At 38.2% G+C, this 26838-nt stretch overlaps 2 protein-coding genes across 6 annotated transcripts in view; one reads left to right on the top strand and one right to left on the bottom strand.

Moving 5' to 3' along the window:
- Nucleotides 1-511: 511 nt before the first annotated feature.
- SLC35A5 (solute carrier family 35 member A5) lies at nt 512-21393 on the bottom strand. Of its 4 annotated transcripts, none has more exons than XM_029939313.1 (7): nt 21369-21393; nt 19228-19371; nt 15323-15421; nt 13639-13772; nt 10477-10544; nt 3612-4392; nt 512-2011 (listed from the first exon to the last, which is right to left on the bottom strand). In XM_029939313.1, the coding sequence occupies exons 2-7, from the start codon at nt 19355-19357 to the stop codon at nt 1943-1945; spliced, it is 1281 nt and encodes a 426-aa protein (XP_029795173.1). In that variant the 5' UTR covers nt 19358-19371; nt 21369-21393; the 3' UTR covers nt 512-1942. The 4 variants fall into 4 exon arrangements, with proteins under 4 accessions (XP_029795173.1, XP_029795170.1, XP_029795172.1 ...); XM_029939310.1 differs by lacking the exon at nt 21369-21393 and adding an exon at nt 20375-20727; XM_029939312.1 differs by lacking the exon at nt 21369-21393 and adding an exon at nt 20405-20726.
- ATG3 (autophagy related 3) overlaps nt 20730-26838 on the top strand; it is a 27590-nt gene continuing 21481 nt past the window's right edge. Inside the window, exons 1-2 of one of the 2 annotated variants that reach the window (XM_029939316.1) lie at nt 20730-21218; nt 23924-23965. In XM_029939316.1, the coding sequence (XP_029795176.1) occupies nt 21147-21218; nt 23924-23965 (114 nt within the window). In that variant the 5' untranslated portion in view covers nt 20730-21146. The remainder of the gene's footprint in view (nt 21219-23923; nt 23966-26838) is intronic. The other variant, XM_029939315.1, reaches the window with a different exon arrangement.

Here is a 26838-nt window from a genome sequence, read left to right as displayed (position 1 = left end):
GCAAATAATGTAATTTTAACTGTTCCATAAGATGTTTCTTATGTGACATTTCCTAAAAGTGAGGTCTTCCTATACCTGATTTCCTTACCTTTAAAATGAATTGCCACAGGGCGCCTGGGTGGCTCAGGAGGTTAAGTGTCCAACTTCGGCTCAGGTCATGATCTCATGGTTCGTGGGTTGAGCCCTGGGTTGGGCTCTGTGCTGACAGCTCAGAGCCTGGAGCCTGCTTCAGATTCTGTGTCTCCCTCTCTCTCTGCCCCTCCCCTGCTTGTGCTCTGTCTCTGTCTCTCTCTCTCTCAAAAATAAACATAAAAAATAAATAAAATAAATTGCCATATTAAGGTAATCTCCCTCTTTCACAACATGGAGGGGTATACCTATGATTATTCTCAGAAGTCAAGAACTACTGAAAAAGTCTTAAAAGCTGTCTGAATTTCTTGCCTTACTCCAATTTTTGAAATGAAAAGTACTCCATGTGCCATGTCACATGACAGAGTGATGACTCAAGATATAGGTTTAAGAATTATTTTATTTATAAATCTCCACCAACTCTTGCCTGTCCTATTATTCCAGGTGATCACAGATGGATTATAGAACAGTATTTTCACATGTTCATCTGCATGAAAATTAGGGGAAAGAGGAGATGTACAGACTGCATGAAAGTGACACCCTGAAGTTCACGTCTACAGCGCAGTGCTCTGTAAACATTCAGGCCCATGACCTAAGGCCTGCCCAACTGCCACCCACCTGCGTGACCATGGGCAAGTCACTTCTGCTTCCTTGCTTTTCCACTGTCTGTCATCTGGATTCTCTACCTCATACTCCACGGACTGCATGCAAAAATACCTCGAAAATACCATGCACTTGAAGTTTATTATTTGAATTTTGTTACTGTAAGGTACTTTATTTATTACGAGGCTTCCACATTTTAGAGTGACACTGTTCATATTCAGTGAAAGTCATCTGTTTGCAAGGTGATCTTTTTAAAAAGGAACTCTTAGGCATTAGTCTCACTGACAATCTGCTATGATTCTGAAGCCAAAGTCTTGATTCTTAGGAACAGGATATGATAGTAAGATATATAACAAACATGAGTTCTACTGAATAACTGATACAATGAAATGGCTCATTAGTTCTAAAATATAACAATCCAAGAGAAATGAGGTCAAATTGAGGAGAAAAAGTCCACCAGGGCTTGTTTAAATGATTTAAAGAATTGTGGTATTTGGGAACAAACATTCACCTAAATTGAAGCTTATTTGTATAGAAAAACATCAAAGAATAATCACTGAAAATCAAATTCCCTGTTAACTTCTAAAAATTAAAATTCTAACTTTTTGGTTCTGAAAAATTGCTCCTTCGGCAAAACATTCAGGATAGACTACATTGCCCTCAATTCACTGGTGTAGCCAGATAGATGACGGTAAGGTCCTTCCACCAATTTCTTTTAGAAAGAGTCACATTACTTCTTAATAGCAAAATGAGTTTCTCTAGGGCTTCAAAATTCAAGGGACAACCTAGGTGATATTTTTGATGATAAATAAGGGAAGACTTCAGCATGCAGAGTGGAACCACATAATTATGAATATCTGGCAAGCTGACCCCTATTTGATATGTCTAGGGCATAGCTAATGTGATTATTACACATTTTTTTGGAACCCTGGAGGACAAGGAAAATAATCCGGGAATGCATACTGTCAACTTATCAAGTACTGTTAATGGAGGCTCCACACTATTTATTACTGCTGTGTCAGTTCCTTAGAACTTTTTAGCCTTTGGGTCTCTAAGCCATGGGTGGAACTGTTTAGGAAGTGGTTACGCATATAAAAAGAATTTTATACTTCAGAAATATTCTTGTTTATCAAAGTGAAGAGATAAATACGACACATGCTGAAAGTGTGTGCAAATAGTTTCTGAGAGCAGCCAACCATTTGTGTACCAGTTAGAAAGTATCTTCATCTGACTCAATATCACTTTTCGGTTTGGTAAGTCTTTCCAGTTCTTCTCCATCCTAAAAGGAAACATGATATCAGTAATTAATTAAAACAAAACTAGAAATGTAGCATTTGTAATGATTACTAAGGAGAAATCTAACTAGCAAATGTATTTCATTAAACTAAAAATATAATCTAGTCAAATGAAATTCAATAAATATTCATGTTCTTAGAAAGTTCATTTTAGACACATAATGAGATCAACAAACTATCCATAAGCAAGTATTTCAATATTTGAATTTCAAAGTTGACAAAAGGAACGCAGTAAGGGGCGCCCTCTGCTGGTTTTAACTAGTAGTTAGAGAAAAAGGTACTGTAAAAATAAACTAGGCTACTACCTAAATCGATATTTTTTTTTAACCTACAAAGTAGGGCAAGCAGTGTTACCAGATCACTGGAAAATAATGCAGAACTTTTGAAACTATACTCTGGCTGCAATGAGGGCATTTTGGACTGACGCTTCTACTTTACTTTTTAAAGCTTATTTATTTTGAGACAGAAAGACAGCATGAGACGGGGATGGGCAGAGAGAGAGGCAGAGAGAATCCCAAGCAGGCTCTGCAATGTCAGCACAGAGCCTGAAGCGGGGTTCAAACCCATGAATTGTGAGATCATGACCTGAGCCAAACCAAGAGTCGGGCACATAACCAACTGAGCCCCTAATTTTTTTCACCTTTGTAATCTGTTGTGCCACCACTTCAGTGACATTACTGATGGTAGGTCTGCCATGAACTCTAATGGGCAAGAGATTGTTTTCCCAAAGAGAAAAATGTCCATTTTGTGTTGTGCTTGGTATTTTGGGTGTTCAGGAAAATTGTAAATTTAAAGGTAGTTAAGAGGAGTTGGATTCATCTTTTAAACATGTATCTTGCTCCTTACTTGAATCTGTAAAAGATCACTATTCATCTGCCAACAGCATGCCTGACAAACCTTCCTAAATAACAATTATAACAAGACGAAGAATAATGCTCATTCAGAATAACTGCATAAGTAGTTTTCTAGAAAAAATTTTTCTCTTAGTTATAAAGATACTTTTGAAAATCACCCTCTTAGTGAGTTAAAGCCTGCCCTTCTGGCACCGTGGGGTTTATTAGCAACTACAAGGAAAATCAGGGAGCTAGGTCTTCCACTTATGTTTCACAAGACCTATTAATGTCAAAGAAGATCAACTTTTCTTATGCATGAGGCATACTTCTCTGACTACGGACAAATGGAAAGAGTAATGGACTAGGAGTCAGACCTCATGGGTTTAGCATAGTTTTCTTACATACTATCTGTAACTCATTTAGGCTCTCCGGGTCTGTTTATTCACTCCACAAACCAGAGACACTGGACAAGATAACCCATGCACCACCTCCCAGCTCTGTGGCTCTAGAATATTCTACGATACAACTAGAGGATAAGGTCCTGAGACTGTGATTTATACTTTTTCTCAACCACCGACGACATTATCACGAGCTCTTGCTCACGTAAGTCCAGTGAATGTTTGTTGAATAATTTTTAAAAGCTACAGAAATCCAATACACCCTTTGACAAATAAGCACTGATCGATTTTTCTTCTTATGAGCATGTACTGAATTTGGAAAGAACAGGAGAAAGGCAGCATCATAAACTTACCCCACAGGAGCGCTCCCAAAGACTGCCACTTAGATCTCGGATCCTTTCTTCCCTCGGTGCATATTCCAGACCTTGAGGTTTGCTGGCTTTGTAAATAAATATGGAGAGAAGAACAGATGGTGCTTCTAAGAAAAACTCCAGGGAGGGCCTGAAGTCAAACACCAGGACAGACACTGCTGTGATGATGACAGTGGTGACCTGGGCCATCAAGACGTGGAACATGTTATCTAGGAACTTCAGAATAAAAGCCACTGAGAGGCCCTGGAGTGCAGTCACAAAAATAAGGGTGACTGAAAACACATTGTGGCCATAGAAAACCCCGCAGTTCTTAATCTGCTCACTGTTACTGCTCTGAAGGACCAGTGTCAGTCCATTAAAAAGAATGCCAAAGAAATAGAGTTTGCTGTTCTGTATGAAGATGTTCTCAGTGAGCTGGTTCCCTTCCTTCAGGATCTTTTCATTATAGATATTGGCCATTGAAGAAATAAAACACTGGACTATAATAAGCAAATGGCCCAAGCCGAGGCGGATGTGACTGAAAACCACAGCTGTGGTGTTCCACTTAGCTTCAGGAAAAGTCCATGCTTTGGCTGTGCAATTGCCTTTCCCGGGACATTCGCTTCGGAAGAGAAGGCAGGAATTGGATGGGCTGAAGAAGGCATCGTGATGAAATCCGTGTCCTGCCATGCTATGCTGTGAAGTTTCAGTCCCAGCAGTGAGTGCCACAATAGACAAGAACAGAATCAGGAGGGAGGCCCACTGTATCCAGCTCAGGTACCTCCTGTTCATAGGGGAAAAACAAGATTTTACTACTTCTCCCGCACTTTCTATATCGACTACTCCTACTGAAAACCCCGACGCTTAAGTACTTGGCTGAATAAACTGTATCGTTTTTGCTAGAATTCCCAACTCAAGTTCAAAGGAGACTTGTTGGTGTCTGCTTCTTAAACTCAGTATTTTTATTCATCTTAACAACTGTTCGTTAATACCATTCAGTCATTTCTCATTGTAAGTTTCCTTTTTAACCTATAGGTTTAACTGAGTCTCCTTTCTACCTCCAGAGCTGATCTTAGATTTTTGTAAAATAACCTTTTATCTTGCTATAAAGTAAGTTGTGGCCTGGTTTCCCTGAACCTGAATGTGATGAGCTTCAGAAATCTGTAAGTCCTTGCAGTGGGTGCCAAATCTTCTATACAGTTGAGTTCCTGTCCCTGCCCCCACCAATCCCATTAGACCCTTCAAAGTTCTTTCAAATTTCAAAGGTGTTCATGACTCAAAAAAATTTAAGGAGGGAGCTAGCTCCTAGACCCATGGCCTAATCATAAAGCATTTCACAGCAAACTACTCTTTGGGAAGGCAAGGAAAAAAATACCTTTAGTATTTCAGTTTACAAAGTCTTAACAGTGCTTTATTTCTTTATTTTGCTTCAAAACAAAGTTGTGTGATATAGACGACACACATTATTATCAGTCTATTTTGTAGGTTTATTTAAGTTCAACAGACATTTAGTTAGCAGCTACTATGTGCCAGGCTACTGTGTGCCTGGGGAGATAAAGACTTGATCTCCATTCCCAAGGAATTTACACTTTAATAGAAGACCCTTGAAACTCAGTAATGACAATATAATGTGTGACAAGTGATACACAGAACAACTGGGGTATAATGGGGAAGGAACACTTGAGTATGTAAATGGAGTCAGGCATTGTTCCTAAGGAAAAAGGACACTTGAGCTGAAACATGAATAATAAACTGAAATTTGCCACATGAAAAGGGAGTTGGTGATATATCCAGGCAGAGGGAAGAGTGCACAAATAGGCAACAAGAACATACAATTTTAACTAAGGAAAGAGGAATAGCTGACTCAGGTTGGGGTAGACGGGGAGACCTCGGGGGGGAACAAAACCTTCACATTTAAAGATCTATTAGGTGAAAGAAAACACACACACACACACACACACACACACACACACACACACACAGAGAATACCATAAGCAAAGGCAGAAGTGTAAAGCAAAAGGTAAGAAATAGAAGTTACAAGATTTTGGAGCATCTACTGAGCACCTACCATGGGTCAGGCAATTTCTGTTCTAAGGAAGGAAACAGTACTTTGAGAGGTTAACTGACTTCTCTAAGGTCATGTATTTACGAAAGAGCAAGGAAGGGATCTGAGCGATGGTTTGCATGTTTTCCTCCTGGACCGATGAACCTCTTAAGTATAATGAGTTCTCATGGTCCATATATAAGAAGATGTGTCTGATTTCACTAATGCTTCCATAGAGCTTCATGAGTTAAAACTGATAAATGCACAGACCAACCTAGATAGCAGCACACATGTGCACAGTATCATGTCTTCTCATGTATATACTTTCAAAAAGCCAGATCTAGTACTTAGTGATGGGGCTAGTATAGCTATGCCATATGGTCAGAAATTAGGAACTAGTCACATAAATTTCTGAAGGTGTAGCTGATATGCTTTAAGTGGTAGAAACCAAATTGATTGAAAACAGGAAAGACAGATGAAAAGTGTATGCCCAATTTATAAATATCATTATCTAACCAATTATGGACATGCAGACAAATGAGGCAATAACAAAGTCTATAATTCCTAAAGAAGTTTTCAATTCTGATGGCTGTAGCCTGCTTGGATTCTCTCTCCCTCTCTTCCCATCACCCTTTTCATGCTTGCACATGCAGGTGGTGGTTCTCTCTCAAAATAATAAACATTTAAAGAAGAAAGAAAGAAGCTAAAACACTCCAATCAGCAAATCCCACACATTCTCAGAGGAAAGGCCTGAGAATGATGAGTGGACATTTACATATCTTAAACTGTTTTAAACTATTTTTTTTAAACAATTCACCACTTTGAGTTTTCCTAGTAACTCAACAATTAAGCCCAAATTGTGTCAAATAAGAGCATCCCTACCAAATCTGGTGATAATAAAACAGGGCAGAACATGAAAATAATTAAGTGGAAAGACTCACATGACTTTTTAAAACAAAAAGTGTACACATTTTCTTAGTAGCAAAGAAAGTGACCAGTGGCAGATTTATAATGGAAAATTATAAAAAAGAACTATCAAGTGAATGATTTTGGAGAAATACTTGTACTACTGAGTGGCGCCTTTATTTCTCTGCTGATATTGAAGAAACTAAATGTTACCATAACTCCTAAGACACCAAAATGTTCTTCATTGATTTTTTCTCCCAACGGCTTTCCTCTGAAGATATAAGAGAATATATATATGTTTGGGTTTTTTTTAGATAAAAATGGTTATCTTTTGCTCCAAGGTCTCAGTGTTCAGGTTCATACTACCATTTCCTAAGACTAATTAAACAGTATTATACAACTTCACCAAGCCTTACTAGCAAGCCCGCAAGGATTTGAGGACTAACACTGGCTACCAGCTTCTACTGTGGATGAGTGGCTACTCAAAGTACAAATGCGCACATTCACATGGGTTTCTCTAGAGCATATGGTAAGACATTTGGACAGTGATATTTTTTGTACCGCTTCCAAATTCTTCCAGGTAATTCTTGCATTAGTCACTGGGCTTCTTTTCTCCTACCTGTGCAGCCTTATACTCTGTCTGCATGGGAAAGGTATTCAGTGGCTCCGCCAGAGTCAAGTATAAGACAATGGCTTTCGTATTCACCATATAAAATGAGTTATTTATGGCAAACACATTAAGAATATGTGACAGAACTCAAGCTGCAACTCCCAGGTCAAAATGTTATTGCTAAGGGCAAAAGACGATTAAATGATTCACAAAGAGTAGACTGAATAAGGAAAACCAAACAAACAATTATACCACCAACAACAAAAAGATCAAAATAGAACAATCATTATGTTGATTTCAAAATATAATAATAGGGGCACTTGAGTGGCTCAGTCGGTTGAGTGTCCGACTCTTGATTCCAGGTCAGGTCAGGATTCCAGGGTTGTGGGATAGAGCCCTGCACTGGGCTCCCTGCTGAGTGTAAAGCCCGCTTAAGATTTTCTCTCTCTCTCTCTGTCTCTCTCTGCCTCTCTCCCCTGCTCACACACTCACTTGCTCTCTCTAAAAATAAAAAAAATTTTAATTAAAAAATAACAAAATGTGATAGATAAAATAGTACTTGGAAGACATTTTCATAAAAGACAGTATTAGATTAATTATATTATTTTAGCACTATTAGGAGTAGCTTCAGTGCTGATCTGTGAGTCAAATTAAGAGTCCCTCTGGGAACTAAGTTAGTGTTTGTAAAAATAATTAAAAAAATAAATGATTTTATTGTTTAATTTAAATAACTTCAAAGGATCTGAAACAGAGAGATATTAACAAAGCAAACACATGTCTAAGACTATTACTGCTTTGAATATTAAGAGGTGAAATATGCAAAAAGGTGTTTGGGAACTTTATAACAATGTTAATTATTATTAAAACTAGCAACACTATAATACTTTTTATAATTAATAGTATTATAAAAGTAAACATTAGAAGTTTACAGTATAACTAGATTTAGATTACACTAAGAATTAACTTTCTTTTCCCTCTTCCTTCCTTCCATCTATCCATCCATCCATCCTTTAGAGAGAAAAAGAGAGAGAGAATCCCAAGCAGGTTCTGTGCTATCAACACAAGGCCCAAGGCAGGGCTCGTCCCACAAACAGTGAGATCATGACCTGAGCTGAAATCAAGAGTCAGACACTTAACTAACTGAGCCACAGGCGTCCCTACGAATTAACATTCCTAATACAAATAGTTAAATGCTTTAAAATGTACTGGGCCACCTCTGCCCATGTTAGCTCTCTCAGCCTGACAGGGGCAGTTCGAGTTGGCCACTTTGCCTCCAACCCCGCCACCCCACATACTCCCTCCCCCGTGGTCAAAGCCACCTATAAATGCTGCAAAATGCCCAGTGGCTCAGTGCACAGACTCCACCTGCATCGAGGACAGTAATTCCTACCTCATGGGGTTGTGGTGGTGTTAAGTCTACACAGGGGAACGGCCCTCAGCTCAGCCCTTGGCCCTGAGGAGTCTTTGGTGTGACACCTTGTCACTGTCTAGCTGAAAGCCTGCCCACCCTGTTGTCTACCAACCAGTCAGGCCAGCCCTAGATAAGGCTCAACCGAAGAGCCACAGCTCAGGCTCTGGTACACATTTATAAAAAACAAAAACAAACTAAAAATGATAAACAATATTACATACAACTACAGACACAGCTAGAGCTATGGCCAACTTCAAACCTGGAAATACATACTACATATATATTTATATTTTTGCTTTGAAGTATTTCAGTTTTAAATTAATATAATTTTGACATAATACTTTGGTCTTGTAGAATATAAGTATACCACCACGTGTACCCATAAACTGTCATATCAAAGGAAAAAAATTTAAAAGCCCAACATGTTTCTGAGACTCATTTATGAGATGCCCTTATTAAATAATGCATCCTTCATTATATGTCAGCCCATTTTTTTCCTCCATGGACATGCATCCCTAATCTAATCACATGAATAAATATAAATATGTTACTATATACCTATATATACATTTTTTTTCTCAGAAGTCAACTTTTTATCTTATAAAGTGGCTTTTATGTTGATTTTAAAGACATCAAAACATTTTTGAAATAGCATTCTTTCACTTGCTGGTTGAATTATTTTCACAATTCATAAATTAAATGAAGAACCTGATGCAAAAACAAATTTCAGGGGCGCCTCAGTTGGTGAGCGTCCAACTTCGGCTCAGGTCATGATCTCAGTCTGTGGGTGGGTCTGTGCCACATATTGGGCTCTCTGCTATCAGTACAGAGCTTGGAATCCTCTGTATCCTCATTTTCTCTGCTCCTCCCCTGCTCATGCTTTCTCTCTCTCAAAAAAAAAAAAATTCAGCGCACTCTAACATTGAACCTGGATGAAATATAATGTTCATTTTTTCCCATCTCTCACACCAAGTATTAAATTGAATGCTTCCTCGGGGTAAAAGAAAGTCTTTCAAGAACTCCATATAATGTATTGAATGCATCATGTATTCAACAATATTTAATGAGTGCCTACGTGCCAAGCCATTCACCCTTCCATACACATAAATTATGAAAGCATACAGTATAACATGGCACATTGAGAAATAAGAAATTAAAAGGAGAAAGTGAACAGAAAATTAAAAAAAAACCAATCACAACAAATATAACAAGAAGTTAATTTTATTTTTATCATCATCATCAAGTAACAACTTAAACTGGAGTTAAGTGCCCAAATCCCGTTGTATCTTTGAATATTCTGGCCTTTGCTTGGCAACAGAGACTATTTACTTAAAATTGTTTACTTTATTCAAAGGTCCTCCCAGCGACAGGAAACAATGGTGACCCATTTAAAAGCAAAAATCTATCCTTATTCATTATAATTTTGACTAGATTCCTCACGCAAATCCTCTGCCAATTAGAGCTTTAGTTATGTATTCAACTCAAGGAATTTAATAAAGAATTTGCCACTTATCATCTCCAAACTACAAGTAACACACGTACTAACAATATTTAGGAACTTCCTGGTTCCCTATTAAAGTATAGGGATTCTGAAAAAGATGGAAAAGAAAAAAAGCCTCATGAATTTGTTAAAAATTTGGCACAAAAATTCAAATGAGCTGGACAATTATTATTTTTGAGATGCCAAGAAAAAACTTTTCATGCATCTACGTGCAAAGATTCAGACGGGGCAGCACTGGAGCTGCTTTCCAGATGGGTCCAACAACTTGCCCAAAGCCAATTAGGAATAAAATCCCGGTCTTGGGATTCAGAGGGTTCAGTGCTCTGGGCATATGATCTGAAACAAGGCTGTGCCGTTTTAAAGTATGATATATGCTTTCAGAGCAAGTTACTTACTTCAGCACTATCCTGAATAGAAGAGCTGTTGTTATAATGCTAAAATTTGAGAAGATAACAGCCATGGCCTAGAGAGAAGGAGAAGATAGAGTTACAAACCAAACAAGTAGTGACCTCAGAAATCTCCCAGCTTGCTGGTTCACCTGACAAAAAAAGCTTTCTGGTCAAAAACCTGAGGGGTTATTAGGGCAGCTACTTCACTAGAGGATGAAATTCCATTTTTATTGCTTGTTAAATTTATGCAGATATGATCAAATTATTGTACAGGCTTTGAAAACTTGTTTAAATTCAGCAAATGCCTGTGTAAATAATCAGTATGTGCAGATCGGGGAATACTTATTAACTCTAAATGTTTAGGTCTAGAAATAATAGTGACCTTGCTTATAAAGCATATTTTTTCAGGCTCTTCAAGTGCTTTATACACTTTTAACACTGTTTCCAGGTGTAGAGAGAAGGCAGCTATTAGGCCCATTTATAAATTAAGACAATAGAGGTAGAGGTTTTTAAGCATCTTTACTGTTATAGGAATTGAATTGGTTTTCCTGGTTGAACTGCAGTGATTCAATACCAGTGATTCAGTCCTAAACGCATACCTGACAGTCCTTGGATTTATTCACACTGCTCTAAACACTTAGGAGTGTGGTAGCCATATTTCATAAAGGTCGGTTTTTGTGAAGTCAGTCATATTCCACATATGAGAGTATTAATCTAAACATGTATATACTTTGGCTCAAAAAAGTATGAAATTTCATCATTGCTCCTCCATATTTGGATCTAACAATATTTTAAAAAATCAAAAACAAATCCTACTCATTTACTTCACTCTATCTTTTTCCTTGCTGTCAGTTCAAGTTCCCTAAACTCCAGAGTAGTCTTCACTAGTCTTAAATAACCAGCAAGCAAGGCTACCATGCAGGCGAATTAAGGAAATAAGAGTAAATCCAATGAAAACCAGCAAAAATTCCAAGAATACAACCTTGTTGTTTTACCACTGAATTTTTTATGAGAAGCAATGTTTTGGGAATTTTACTGTGTCCTCTGGAGACTAATATTTGTGAACCCCTTGGTAGAAGCAGAGAAAGAGCTGAGGAGGAAAGTAAGAAGAGGGAGGACACAGGGGCTCTGATCAACCACAAAAATGGTGCAGACGCACCTAACCCAGCAGCCTGGCTGGCCTGGTGAATTTGGATATTTCCCATGCAAGGGCACAGAATAAACAAAATACCAGAACTCTTTGCTCCAAAATTTCCGTGCATCTCTATTTAATTCTTCTAACTAGACTTGGGTGCAGCAATACACAGAATATGCCATGTGATTAATTTTGTAATATCTGTGGTTGTGCACAATCAGGAAGGAAGAGCAAAGCAATCAGGTGGAAGAAGGAGGCTGAACTCTTGCTTTCATACTGGGGTATAGGAAAGGGATATAAATTTGAAGCTACTCTAAATAAAGTACAACAAATATGTACTCATTGGTGCAAGTAATTACGTTGTTGGGTACAGGAATTCTCAGATCTGAAAAAGTAGAAGTAAGAATTTAGGAGAGAACACATTCTAACATTCAAAACACTTACCAATACCATGGAACACATAGCTGAAAGGAACTTCAGATGATCACCTGGCCACGGTCCCTGCCTTTGGGTTGGTATGGTAATGTTATTCTATTTTACAGATGGCCATCTTAGAGTAGTTGGGCTTTGCCTAGTTACATAGCTTCTAAACTATAAAAAGAATCAAATGCCTGTTGTCTAGTTAGTGCTCTACTGATGCCTGCTTGTCCCACTCTCAAACCGATTTGGCTATATGCAAAAGGCTTTAGAGAGAGCTAGGGCCAACAAAAATCCTATTTATCATCAAAATGCCTGAATTTATTCTTTAAAGAAACTTAAAATACATTTTGGCAACAATGGCAACAGAAAGCTTCATTTTATAAAATATTAGGGGAAATATACAAATGCCCCCCAAACTGAGTAACAGATAAAAGCAGAAGCCCACATTTTAATTCTGATTACTAATGGGATTCCTAAATTGGCATAGAACACACCAAGAGAGATGAGAAACATCCCTAGTATTCCCAGTCATAGGTAGCATTTATAGTTGGAAGAATGTATTTTCTATCCTTACAGAACTCATTGGTTAAATGATAGGACTGAAAAAGAAAATCAATGGCAAGGAGGAAGAATGAAATATGGCCATTTGTAGCAAAGTGGATGAAACTCAAGGGTGTCATGCTAAGCAAAATAAGTCAGGCAGAGAAGGATAGATACCATATGATTGCACTCATAGGTCTAACAGGAGAGACCTGGCAGGGGACCATGGGGAGAGGAAGGGGGAAAGAGAGCTGGGGAGAGTGAGGAACACAGATCAAGGGAGACTACTGAATACTGAAAACGAACCATGGACTGAAGGGGGAGGGGCAGGGAGGGAAGGGGGTGATGGTCACAGTGGGGGGCACTTGTGGGGAGAAGCCCTGGGTGTGATATGGAAACCAATTTGACAATAAACTATTAAAAATATAAAATAAATAAAATTAAAAAAAAAGAAAATCATACAAACAGAATACATTTACTACATTAAAGCAGGTACAGGAAAAAGTAGGGCACTGAGTATACAATTTTCTGAATTAATCATGGAAGTCTCTTTGAAGGTACTGAATTCTGAAGTTAACAGAGATTGGTGACCATAGGATGGCTCAGAAAACAGGCAGGCTGACTAAGGTTACATCAAGAGAGATGGCTCCCCATTCACTGGCCGGGGAGCAACTCTTCCAGAATAGTCAGCCCGGCTCAATGCAGCAATCTTTAACAGTGAGAGAATGTGGGGTGCCTCGACGGCTCAGTGGGATCAAGCCCTGCATCAGGCTCTGTGCTGTCAGCACTAAGCCTGCTTGGGATTCTGACTCTCCCTTTCTCTCTGTCCCTCCACCCACACCCACTCACCTGTGCACTCTCTCTCAAAATAAATAAACAAACATTTTTGAAAAAACAGAGTGAGAGAATGTGGCAAGCCGATTGGTAATTCAGTATTGAGATAATTCTGGTCAAACCTCAGTGAGACCACTGAGTGTAATGAGAAACTAACACAAGGAAAATGGTAAAAACATTAGTTCTGGGATTCCTTTCTCTGTGTTTTTCTAATGCTATTTTCTATCATATTTACTTACAGGCTGAAGATAGGAAATGACATAGAAGACAATCAAATTATCCAGGAAATAAAGAAAGGCAGGAATGGACCACTTCATGAAATTAGAGACTTCTTTCCAGGAAGGACATCTCAAGTTTCTACTTTGATGATCTTCTAAAGAAAGACAGCAATAAACAAAGAATCTTGATGAGAATGTCCATATTTTTAGAAAAGCAAGTTGTATTTGGTTACTGATACAATTCTTTGAAAGAGGTTTTATTGAACTTACTTTCATCAGTGACTATTAGCCTTAAGAAATCAAAGACAATATAAGATTTCATTATGGTCTCTCTTTCTTCAACCCACCACCATATCTTATTACTGACAATCAGCAACACCCTTAGGAATACTAATTCTCCTAATTTCTGTTAACTTGCGATAGAAACATCACTTAGAACAACTCAGGCTACTTATGGTTTCTTTTACTATTATGAGAGCCTAAAGTAAAACAAGAAGCTAGAACCCAGAGAAAAAAATTAAGTATTTATGCTGAGATATTTCTCCCGCAAGGGGAATCAGGAAAAGGAGACACCAGGTGAAAATTTATATATACCGGAGTAGAGAAAATTAAATTTTGCTAATCCTAGTATGAGTTATAATCCCATCTCCAGAGTTTCAAGAACTCAGGAAGGTACTGTAACAAGAGAATGTAAAATAACATGCAAAAATAGAAAACAATTGAGGTGCCTGGGTGGCTCAGTCGGTTAAGCGTCCAGCCTCGGCTCAGGTCATGATCTCAGGGGTTCGTGGGTTTGAGCCCTGTGTCAGGGTCTGTGCTGAAGCTCAGAGCCTGGAGCCTGCTTCAGATTCTGTCTCCTTCTCTCTCTTTCCCTCCCCTGCTCACTCTGTCTCTGTTTCTCAAAATAAAATAAAGGCATAAAAAGAAAAGTCGGATGTTTAAAAAAAAAATTTAACTCCTGCAAATAAACTATAAATTTCATGAGATTAAGAAATGTATTCCACCAACTAGAAACTTTGCACAAACTGAAACTTTTAAGAATAAAACAGAAATTTTCTTGGAAAAGACTTTTAATAGTTTGAATTCTGTATTTGCTTCATATGTGACTACAGATCAAAGAATAGAGAAAGCTAAGGCTCAATAACTGGAGAACTAAGATAAAGAATTAATACACAAAAGGAGCCACAAAAGGCTAGATGCTTCCGATTTGAGGAAGGGATCAGTATCCCTGCTTGATAACTGATGAAACTGAACTCAGAGAAGTTAAAAGAATCCCACCCTAGAATATAGTCTCTGAATCCAATCCACTCTACTACCTCTCTTGCAGGAAATGGGGACTGTTGCAATGTGCTACATATCAAATCAGGCAGCAGTGATTTAGAAAATCCTGATTTGAATAAAAATGAACTTGCTGTGTGCTCCAACAAAGGAACAATAACAAGGTAGAGTGAGGGCCAAGACACAAGGAAAACGTGGGCTGGAGTCCTGGCCCTACCCCCTCCTGCCTCCACTGCAGAACAACTTCTCTTTGAGCCTATCCTTCCCTTTGCAAAACATGGGCAATCGTACGTATGTTTGTATCTTAGTGTCCTCATACATAAAATTACTGGGCTAGACTAAATGACATCAAATGTTCCTTTCAGTTCTAAAATGTTTTGATTCTGTGATTTTTAACAAGTATAGAGTTCAAGACTTCAAGACTCACCTTTCTTTAAAATCCAGAATGACACAAACACACAGAAAACTAGTTTCACCAATTCTGAGCACACGTTCACAGTTGTTGGAAGATAATCATACTTGTTCTCTGAAATGTAACAGACATGTTTTCACTATAAATTTTGTTCTATAGAATGCTTATATATAGTTAATAATTTATATGTTTCTAAACTTAAAAGCTGGATTTTAATACTGGTTATGTTAAACTTCATCCAATTGGTTTTCTTCTCTTGGATTTTTTAATCAATTCACCTAATGTATTAGCTATCCCTACTGCATTCAGCATTTTATTATTCTTGAGCTTCTCATCTTTTCATCCAAGTTGCTGATAAATATGTTGAGGAGGCTAAGGCTATGAGCACAGAAGGCTCTGTGGTGTGGCATTAGACGTGATCATTATTTAGCGTTCAGGGCCTGACTCACCAAAGAGCTATGAATTTATCTGGCAGAATTATGACCCAGCATATGGTTCCTCTTGTGTCATTTGTTTGCCTTGCTAGAATCAAACTAGATGGCCGGTGATACTCCCTTAACTTGGAGTCTTCCTGTTTTGCATCATGGCACATACAGAAAACAGTATTTGTTTGGCACTCTGGGATAAATGGTAACGTGTGGTAAAAGAAGGAAGCTACTTGAGCCAAGAGGCGACCGTGTGGAGCTCTGGCTACTTCTAAGGCTGAGAGGAAATACTCTGACATATCAAAACTCACTGATGAGTTAGAGAGATAACTTACAAGTCACTCTAATCAGAAAATGAGGCTAGGTTAGTATGCCTTGGTCTTAGCTGTTACCTCTATTCCAAATGCTTACAAACAACTTGCTGTACAATTTTTCCAAGGACAAACATAAATGTTAGTAGGTCCTATTTTAAAGAATGCATTTTTCCTACCATTTGAAACATTTGTTATTTCCCTTGGTTATGATATGAAAAACCAAAACTGGCCAAGTACAGAGGAAAAAATCCCAACTCAACACTCTTTCTATGCAGAACATCTTTTTTCTTTTCTTTTCTTTCTGTGGTTTCCCTTGACCTTTTCAACCTACACATAGTCAATTCTTTATTCATCTCTAATCATGTAAACTTTATAACAGTACTCTTCACATTGTATTATAGTTACCTTCTTCTGTGTCTTACCCTTGGAATGTAAGCTCCTTATGAGAAAGGGGCCATATTACTCATCTTCATAAAACTGGCAGTTAACAGTATTCTGCACTTGATAGGTGCTTAATAAATGCTCACCTGAATTTATTATTTGCCTGCTAAATGTTCTCCATCATTCAAAGCCTAATTAAAATATCTCCTCCTCCCTTCTATGAGGTTAAAGCTAGACCGAAATCGCATTGATCTCTGTGATACACACAAGTGCCCATGCACACAGAGGAATGGGGGCAGAGGTCTTCAGATTATAACTCTCAAACTCATACCACTGCTCCAGAACTCACTTTGGATTTTATTGATTTTTAAATCCCATTTCTCTCATGGTAGATCCCAAACGATGGTTCAGCATCATATGGCACCTCCTTCCACTTAACCTTCTATCGACATTCATACACCTAACCTATACTGCATTCATCCTTACTGATTTCCCATTAGTCCAAGGAAAGGGGCCATCACCCCAGTATGACCCATTCTCCCCTTTAAAACTTTCCTTTCTCTTCTGGAACTTTGCTCCAGTAAGTATTTCTTCTGGCTTCAGTGTATCTCCTTTATCTTTCTATTAACTGGGTTCCTCCCCTTGGCCTTTAAAGGGACCGCTCAAACAGTCCCATCCGAAAAACAAAATATAAGATCTCATCCTGGCCCTGGCTACTATACTTTCTCCTTCTTTCCCTAAAATAACATCAACATTCATTATCTCCATTTTACCCACTTTCCATTCAGGTCTTCTTCCCAGGCAATCTGGTTTCTGATCCCACTGCTTGATTCAAACTACCTAGTTTCTAAGATTACCAAACATCTTTTAATTTCTAATTCCAAAGTGCATGTTTGAATTTCTATCTTATCATGATGTTGCAATTTCCTCTGTCTTCAAACTTATTTCCTTCCCTTCTACAAGTCATGTGCATTTAGTTCTCTTATTTCTCTAATGATTCTTTCCTAACATCTGAGTGTCAGCATGGCTCTTAAATGTTGGCTTCCTTGGAGTTGTATCCTTGGCTCGCATTTTCTCATTCTTTGTGCTTACCCTGAATAAGCCCTCTGGCTCCTATGGGTTTTTTTTTTTTTTTTTGCTCCTATGGTTTTAAACAGTAATTTAATCTATGTCTCCAAATCTGTATTCTGGAAGATTTAACGCTCACACACATATCCACATGAAGAACTACTTCCTATTTATAAATTTAATTAGTATTTCCTTCACATACATGATGTGCTAGATAGTGCAGAATATTGTAATGAACAAGGACATAGCTCCTGACTTCATGGAAGGTACCTAACTAAAGCTGTGCAATATTTCTGAATTCTGTCCTACCTGCTTATTCCTACTAATAGCTTCCACCTTAGCTGAGAGCTTCATCAATCCACTTAGCACCCAAACAGGAAACCTCTGAGCTGTCCGATATTTCATGTCCTTTAATCTCTACATTCCATACATTCTCTGAGTTTTGTCTTTTCTGTTTAGTGTATTTCTTAAGTCTATCTTCTCTTCTCTATTCCTACCTCCAAAGCCTTGGTTAGTCTTCTTCATCTGTGGCTTGAATTTGCAATAACCCCAGCTGGCTACTCTGCAGTCTCTTCCCAAGTCCATCAGCTACCATAACAGTCTCTTTCATTTTGTTTACAATCCTTCAAGCATTCCTTATCCCCCAGACTCCAGGGCTAAAAAATAAAGTCCCAGTTCCTAAGCACGGCATACGAAGCCCTTAAGCATCTGATTACTTTCCTCTCTGGTCATGCACTCAATCCTTCCCTCTCTCCTTCATGCCCTTAAACTTTTTGCTCAGTCATTCTGAAATATATGTTCTCACAATCTATCCTGCTTTTCTTGTTTTTTTTTGTTTTTGTTTTTTTTTACATATCCATTTGTTTTTACGGATTGTTGCTTCTGTTTTGAATACTACTGCCACCTGTCCTCTTGTGGATCAACTTCACCTTATCAGGGAAGTGTTCCCTAATCCCTTTGTACTCTACATTATCCTCTCCCAGATAGAACATAGCACTTTCTACTTTAAACTATCTCCACATCTTTGGCATAGAGCTGCATGTGTTTTACTCTATCTTCATGACGTTTCACCTGTACAGCTCTCCTAAAAAACTGAATCCTTGAGAACAATGTCTACGTCTTACACACTTTGAACTTTGCATTTAGCCTAGTGACCAAGAGATAAATGTTAACTGAAGTAGAGACTTATATACACATCTGACTCCCCACGCAGACCATTAAGGGTCACGATGTCATGCTTTTATGTGTCCTGAATAACTAGTGAGAGGCTCTCAATACAGCTTTGTAGAACTAAACTGTTTGTCTAAACAAAAATTCCTATATTAAAAAAAAAAACCTAGAAGTCTTCTTAGCTAATAATTTCAAAGATTTCAAAGCAAATAATCTGTATTGTCTCACTGATATAGTAACTATGGCCTTACCTCACAAATGCCAAGTGACCAAATGTATCCTCCTGACTATTTCAAAGTAACACTTGTTGATTAACAATAGTCAGATGTTATGATCTGTTCTGTAAAGGGTGTGACACTGTTCTTAACCTAAATTTTACTCAGCATCAAAAATTTTTCTTGCTAAGGAATAAAAAGTTAAAGAATCAAATTTAAACACCCTTTGTCCTTCACATGAAGCAGAGTACTTGAAAGGGTATTATCACTATTTTACATACAAGGAGACCAGCGACACAATGTGGGATTAGATGGAAGTGTTCCATATATTCCAAGTCTTCACTTACCTTCATTGGCTGAGTATTTTACCAACAGGATTCGACTTGAGCTTAAAGCAATGAACATGGTTCCCAGTAGGAATGTATACATGGTTGACATTTCCATTCTGCTGTTTTTTAATTGTCTTAAAGAGAACATATTCGTGAGCAACACTGTTGGTAGATAAAGCATAGTACAAATATCATTAATTAGTGACTAGCCAAAAGGAATTTTTTTAGATGTTTGGCTATGGTTGTAGCCAAACCAAGAAAATTGAGGGGTGCCTGGGTGGCTCAGTCGGCTAAGCGACCGGCTTCGGCTCAGGTCGTGATCTTACGGTTCGTGGGTTCGAGCCCCACATGGGGCTCTGTGCTAACCGCTAGCTCAGATTCTGTGCCCCCCTCTCTCTCTGATCCTCCCCTGCTCGCACTGTCTCTCTCTGTCTCTCAAAATAAATAAAAGACATAAAATAAATAAATAAGTAAATAAATAAAAGAAAACCGAGGAGAACAAGAGAAACTATACGAAAGAAAATGAAAAGTGTCAAAATTTGACAGGGAGGGAATTCCAAACACAGAAAGGCAGGGCCAGATTAGAAGTGCTGCTAAAACTAGCAAGTGAGCAATTGACACCGGGGGACTGCAAAATTTTGCAGAAAGCCAGTTTTAATATCCATTCCTATTAACAACACTGCCCTTAGAGGAAGAGAATTTCAGATTTCTATTCTCCTCAGTAGCAGCTCTTCCCTAGAAAGAGGGAAAAGAGCCGGCTGGGAAAGGTTTTATTGCAGTAATGACCCAAAGGGGAATATTTGAAATAGTGCTGTGAATTTGCACTTAACTCGAGTTCAAATTACAAGAGATCTTAGAAATCAATGACTCTCAAGCCGTCGTCTTCTAGGATGTTTAAGAAACTAAACTCTAGGCTGAGTAACTTGTCCGAAGCCTGCCTGCGTAAAGGATAGCGCACAGAGCCGGGGAGACTGGTGAGAGAGGGGCTTGAATCCGAGAGCCCGCCGGCGCGCAAACGTAGAGGTAAAAGAGACACCTCCCCTACCGGAGGAAGCCAGGTTCCCCCCCCACCCCAGTCACGGCACTGAGAGGAGGGAAGGGAGAAAAACCTGGTCACACATGCGCTGTAGGGATCTCGAGCGGCGCGCCCTCCCCTCATACGCACGCGCATTTCTTTGCCAGCGGGCCAGGTTACCTCGGTCCGTCCAAAAGGTTTTTGTTGGAAGAGTGCACATCCTAGAGCTGAAACAGTAACTGTGTAGCTCTGCAAAGGCAGCAATAACTTTTAGGGTCCATAGTCGGGGAAGCTATGGAAAGGAAAGAAAGGCGAAAAGCCCCTGCCCCTGAACCTCCAATTCCGGAACAAAAAAAGCACAATAACGTTCAGACTGGGCTAGAGCGGACCTGGCACCCATTGCGCAGGCGCGCTCAGTGTTACGCTTCCGGAGGGAGGGGAGAAGAGGCCTGAGCCCGCCCCAGCGAGCCCTTTCTCGCGTCACGTGTCGGGAGAGTCCTGTGTCACGTGAGGTTCAGGTAGCTGCGGAGCTACGGCAAGAGAGAGAAGGGGAAGCCGGAAGGGGCGCGAGTGAAGCAAGAGGGAGAAGACAGCTACCGAGAAGGCGAGGGGTGCGCCTGCGCCCCCCTCTCCCCCCAACTCTCCCCTCAACCAGGCTGCCCTCCTTTGCGGCCCGGGGATACCTAGGCCCGGTCTTCCGCGCACTGCCTGGGTTTCGAGCAGCGTGCGCCCTGCCCTCGCGATTGGCGCGGCCGCCCTTCCCCCTCGTCCCGTCCGTCCCGTCGCGTCCCGTCCCCTCGAGTGCCGCCGGCCGGGTGCCGACGCGCATCGGCGGCAGCAGGAATTTTTTTCTGACTCCTGGTCCCTGCCCCCGCTGCCCTTCCCACCCCATCACGGGGCCGGCCGCTTCTCCGGCCCCAGGATGCAGAATGTGATTAACACGGTGAAGGGAAAGGCACTGGAAGTGGCTGAGTACCTGACCCCGGTCCTCAAGGTAAGCCAGGCCGGGCTTGCCAGGGGCTGTCAGGTACACTCTCGACTTCGCAGGGAGCGGGAGGGACACCGTGTTTTTCCGGCGGGGGAAAGTGTAGGAAGGTGGTAAGGGTGGGGACAGGAAAAGGTGCAGCCCCACCGGAGGCCTTACCCAGCTGTTCTCTAGGGCTTTCGGCTCTTCAGGTAAACTTGGAGCACTGCTGTCGCCACCCGTCACAACTCAGCGCGTCTGGGTACGTCAAGTTGGAAGGTGGTTGGCAGCTAAGTAGTTGAGAATGTTGAATCTTGTCATTGGAAGTCTTTTGAACTTCTTAAACGAAGGTTTTACGTATCTATTTAAAAACGAATTGAATATTTGGCACTGAAATGACATATGTCACTTTTCCCCAAATTTCATGGAAAGTCTCTGATGATTAGGAGTTTGAAATAGTAAATTGTGGCCGAGGTCTCATCTTGTTAGATTTCAGAGGAACAAGTTGAATTGCAACATTATCTCTAACAGTACTATTGAACCTAACAGGCAAAAACCTCCCTTTCCTGAGTTTTTTAAGTAGTCGAAAAACCATTTGTAAATCTTGGACTTAAGTGATAAAAAGGAGCAGTTTGACCCTGCTAGATATCTATCTTATCTATATATGTGTATATATATATATACATATATATACATATATATATATTTGCATTGTCAGTAATATGGCGTTTTTAAAGTAAAAGTTGTAACATACCGGTTTTAAAGTAGTGGCTTTATTTTCAAAGATAAGTTTCTACCAGTGCATTCAAGTTTTAATAAGTCTTTAAGTTTGTTGTCATTGTGACTTTTTCCTTTCTGATAAGTGAGCAATGAGAATAAATGAATAGGGAGTCTTTCTTAAGTGCTTTTATTTATTTTTTTAAGCTTTCAATTAAATCTTACAAAGTTTACAGAGGGGACGAAATAGTCTTGGAAATGGTTGGTCCTCTTCATTCCAGAAGTTATTCTGGCATGCTAAGAATAGTGGATAGTTTTACTTTGCTTTCCTTCCATGACAAAGGGAAATATTAGTTCTGTACTTACTTTTTTTATATTTATTTCCAAGACTGATTTTAAAATGATACCTTGTTGGGCCAAGTCAAAAAAAGGGGGGGAATATATAAATGAGAATTCCAACTTTTGTTAAAAATATACATCTTTTTACTGTGAAATCCTTCATAATTAAAAGTACTCATTCAACTTTGAAATTGAAAATAATTTTGACATTTGAATCAAATGATTTCTTTGCATATTATGTCATTCTTCACAAATATGTCTACCTACATATTCCAGAACCTGAATAACGCATGATTGTTAAAACTTTTTCCATGTAAAAGAAAAGTTCCCAAATTAAATATAAAACTGTTGTTTTATTGGCCAATTGTATTTTATTGAATTTATAACAGAATTATATTTTGAGGAATCATTTTATGTATTCTCCAAACTTAAAAGTGTTAGCTTGTCAGAATGTACTTGTTAGTGTCTATTTTTAGTAAGAAGGAAAGCAGAATTATTGATCCTCTCCTTGCCTGTCCCTGTTTACAAAGAGAATCCTGTAGTTTCTTGCTAGACATAAGGCAAGGAAGAAAAACCAAATCCCTTGGAAAGAAACGATGACTTATCCTAGCAAGTAAAAATTAAGAAAAGTCATGGTACAGTAAAGGCCAAAGTCCTCACAATGAGCTTCAAGCCTCTACTTAATTGATAGAGACCCTTATCACAACTACTACTTTATTCCTTGTTCACTTTTGCTTAAGCCAGTCTGTTCTCTTTGTTACTCCATTACATGCTCTCTTGCCTGATGTTTTTGTATTTACCATTCCATCCGCCTAAAATGCGCTTTTACAGCCTTGTGGCTCATTCATATTTTAAGGTCTCTGCTCAGCAGTCACCTATCAGTGAAGTCTTTGTTTTCTTACCATACTGTTTTAAATAGCCATCTCTCTTCCTCCACCCTTGACCAGTTTCCTTTCTGCCTCATTTTTCTTGGTGGTTTTCATTACCATTTGGCTTTTCCCCCTCCACTAGAGTTTAAATTCCTTATGAGGACAAGGATCCACTTGGTCTATTTTATTCACTCCTGTAGCCCCATTACTTCAAATAGTGCCTGGCACATATTGGTTTTTCAGTAAATACGTGTTGAATGAATAATGCTCATGAATGAATCCTTTCATTTTTGTAGACTGTACTACAAAATCTTACATTTAACTTAAAATTTAGAAACATTTGGTAAATAGCATCTTTGCTTTGGAGGAAAGAATACTGCATCAATATCTTGGTGACATAATAATGGGAAAGAACTAAATAATTTATGACCTCTAGATTTACTTTCTAATATTAACTGTTGAAATGAGATGTTGGCTAAATAGTAAAAAGTCTGAACATTTTTAAGACATTCTTAGTGTTGTGTAAAATAAAGATGTGTGGTTATTTCACAAAATCATTGTAAGGCTTAATGTATAAACCTTTGGGTGTTTTTCCAAAGAGCTTTGCTCTGTTATAGCACTGTTCAAATTGCATTGTAATTATTTCATGTCAGTTTCCTTCATTAAACTTGTGCATTTCTGAGGTACCAGTGATACATTCTTTTTTGTGTCTGCTCCTTTGCCTGGAAGGGTGCTAGGCAAATAATTTGCCCACAAACATTTTTAATTTGTAAGTGGAAGGGTATAATATGTTTTCTTTGTTCTTTTTAGGAATCAAAATTTAAGGAAACAGGTGTAATCACCCCAGAAGAGGTGAGTGTTAACGATATTCTGAAGCTATTATGTTTTAGTTGTATTAAACCATGTGGCTTTTTTGTTTTATAAGAAAACCCCTTAAAGTTTAGTCTTGATTTGATTAAAATTAAATTCTCTTGACTATATTAGCAATTTTATAGGAATTTCTACTTGCCATAAGAGAAGAAGATGTAACTTCCCTTTCAGTTTGACACTTCTCATATTTCTCTGTAGTTCCTCTTGATTTAGAAATGGTGGGAGAGGGAGTGAAAACTATTCCGATGGTCACTTACCCCTTACTCATATTTCTGTTATATTGAAGCTGTGCAGGGGGCTCTTGTGGTATCTGCTGTCGTGCCTTTGTCTATATCAAACATGAGTTTTCATGGTTTTTCATATGGAAACTTTGGTTTGCTATTTGTATGTTAAGGTTTTTTTTTTTTCAGTATTTAGCTTAAAGATTTTATTGCTACATACTTAAGGCTGATTTTTTTCTCATAATTCTTTGACTTTTTCTACTAACCAAGTAATGTTGAGTCTACTTAATGCTGAAACTGATGGCTATTTTATAGGCCTGTTGTGTTTTATTGAATTTTTAATATAAAGTTAGGTTTTGAGGAATCATTTTACTTGTTCACTGACTCTATATGATAAAAATGTTCTCTTTTACGTAGTTTGTTTTGTTTTCCTCAGAGAAATAAATACTGTTCTAAAATCCTTTTACGTTCCAGTTTCATGAATAGTTACAGTTGCATCAGACTTAACTTTCTAGTCTTAATAAATGGCAAAAAATTTAAGCTTCATCTTTAACTTTTATTAAAAATACCACTCATTGGCAATAGAACTTACTGTTTTGAAAGAAACATTTTGAATTGGGCCATGTTTTGTGATCTGGCTGTTGTTTGAAGTTCCAAGACCACACCTAAGAATTTATTGATATTTCAGTTTTCAATTGTGATGGAATCTCTTGAGTACCAAATCCTTGTGACTTCTGAGAATGGTGTGCTGAACTGATCTTTTCATCTAAAATTGTCTTTCTTTTTAGTGAAGATATAAGGTGGTATAGAAAGAACCTAGGAGATCAGCCTTCTAGACCCATTTCTCTTAATTTCTCCTTTTCTGACTTGGGCAAATCAGTTAAGCTATCTAGACACAGGCCTCACATTTCCTTGTCTATAAAATGAGAGATTTTGGGTAGACATTCTATAAAGGACAGATTCTGCCTTAGGCACCAAGAGTTTAATATTTTGAATACCACGTGAAATTAAGTTTTGATGTTCTTAACTTTCTTGCAAAACAAAAGTATAATTTAGACATAGCTCTTAAAACTATCAAATCAAGAGCAGGGAAGAAATATGCTATTCTTCCACTCTTTGGCTTTATATGTGGAGGATGACTAATTGGTAGATAATTGGAGTTAGAGATGCAAGTCTGTGGTCATTGGATAGACTTTAAAACAGCTACTCACCATAGAGTGAATAACAGTTATACTTGAACAGAGTTGTATCATTAAGTGGTTTATGAATTTCCTCTTTTTTAAAAAAATGCAAGGCAATACTAGCTCAGCTGGATACCAGCCACATAATGCTGGATTGAGATAGAGCACAGTTACAGAGTTGTTTGATTAGAGCAAGTTGAGAGGAGGAAAATAAGACATAATTTGCTTCTGATAAATGATATACTGAGTTGATCTATTTATTTGTTTTCTCTTGCTGTTTCTGGGCTTCTGGCTGTTAGTCTCCAGGTCTCTCTTTGTTTTCATTGAGAGGTATTGGAATTACTGTGTTTAAAAAGAGGGGTAGGGGCTATCTAATACAGAATTGTCTGACTAAAATTACTTTAATATACATGTGTATGACTCGATACTAGAATAGCTTGAAGGATAAAGTTGCTGACCAAAATGTTAATATTGGTTCTATCTTGTTGGAGTTATTCAGTAACAGTCCAATATTTAATCAGTGAGAGAGGCTTCGGCTTGAGAAATTTGAGTCTGCCTTACATTTTGTTCATTTGAGCATATAAAGCATGTAATAATGTCCACTGCTACTGAGGATAAATGTATACATATATTAATTATCTGTACAATTCTTTGTTCCTTTATAGTTTTTCTTCTAGTTTTTTTAATTAAAAAAAATTTTTTTTTAAGTAATCTCTACACCCAGTGTGGGGCTCAAACTCACAACCCCAAGATCAAGAGTTGCATGCTCTACCAACCAAGCCAGCTAGGTGCCCCTGTTATTTTTTTAATAGATGCTACTGGAGGTCCCTTGGAATAAAGTATTAGAATCAAGGCAATATCATTAAAGGATTTTTAAGTTTTTAACTCTTTGTTTTGCTTGCATTTGTTGAATTAATACATTTTCAGTAATAAATTAGTTCCTGAAAACCACAGAGTTAATGGTAGCATTTGGTTACAGGGACCTAAAATGCTTAAAACTTTGGGGAGAGAGTATTGTTTTCATTTGGATTTTTTGTCTTTACCTAACCTAGTTTTAATAATAAAATATTCTTTGAAATGAAAGAACAGAAACATTTGAAAAATCTTATCTTCTTAATGTATCTTCTCTAAAGAAATTACTCTTAGAATTCTTACTTTATGAAATTTTACTCTCAAGTGAAAATAGAGTATTAGAATAGAGTATTAGATATAGACATTGTTTTCTCAGAAAAGGATTGGAAGATTAAAGATACATTTTTTTGCTGTGTAATAAACCATGAACAACACGTGATTTTAAATTAGAGCTGTTGTGAAATAGAAGTAATTGAGAAAATATGTGCATTTGGATTGCTTGAGTTGGGACACTGCAGTTATGCTTAACAGACTTTCATTTTCTGGTCTTAAGAATAAGGAAGATTCCTGTCTTACAGTAAGATCAGTTCATGCTCATGTA

Source organism: Suricata suricatta, chromosome 5 (assembly GCF_006229205.1).
Source record: "Suricata suricatta isolate VVHF042 chromosome 5, meerkat_22Aug2017_6uvM2_HiC, whole genome shotgun sequence".
Taxonomy (NCBI): Eukaryota; Metazoa; Chordata; class Mammalia; order Carnivora; family Herpestidae; genus Suricata; species Suricata suricatta.
This window is presented reverse-complemented; position numbering and strand designations above follow the sequence as displayed.

Coding starts and splice junctions, on each gene's coding strand:
- SLC35A5 (XM_029939310.1), bottom strand. CDS start 20,444: ATGTGCACTCTTCCAACAAAAACCTTTTGGACGGACCGAGGTAACCTG. Junction 15,422..19,227: donor AAAATACTCAGCCAATGAAG/GTAAGTGAAGAC, acceptor GTTACATTTCAG/AGAACAAGTATGATTATCTT. Junction 10,545..13,638: donor TCATTTCCTATCTTCAGCCT/GTAAGTAAATAT, acceptor CCTTCTCTCTAG/GCCATGGCTGTTATCTTCTC.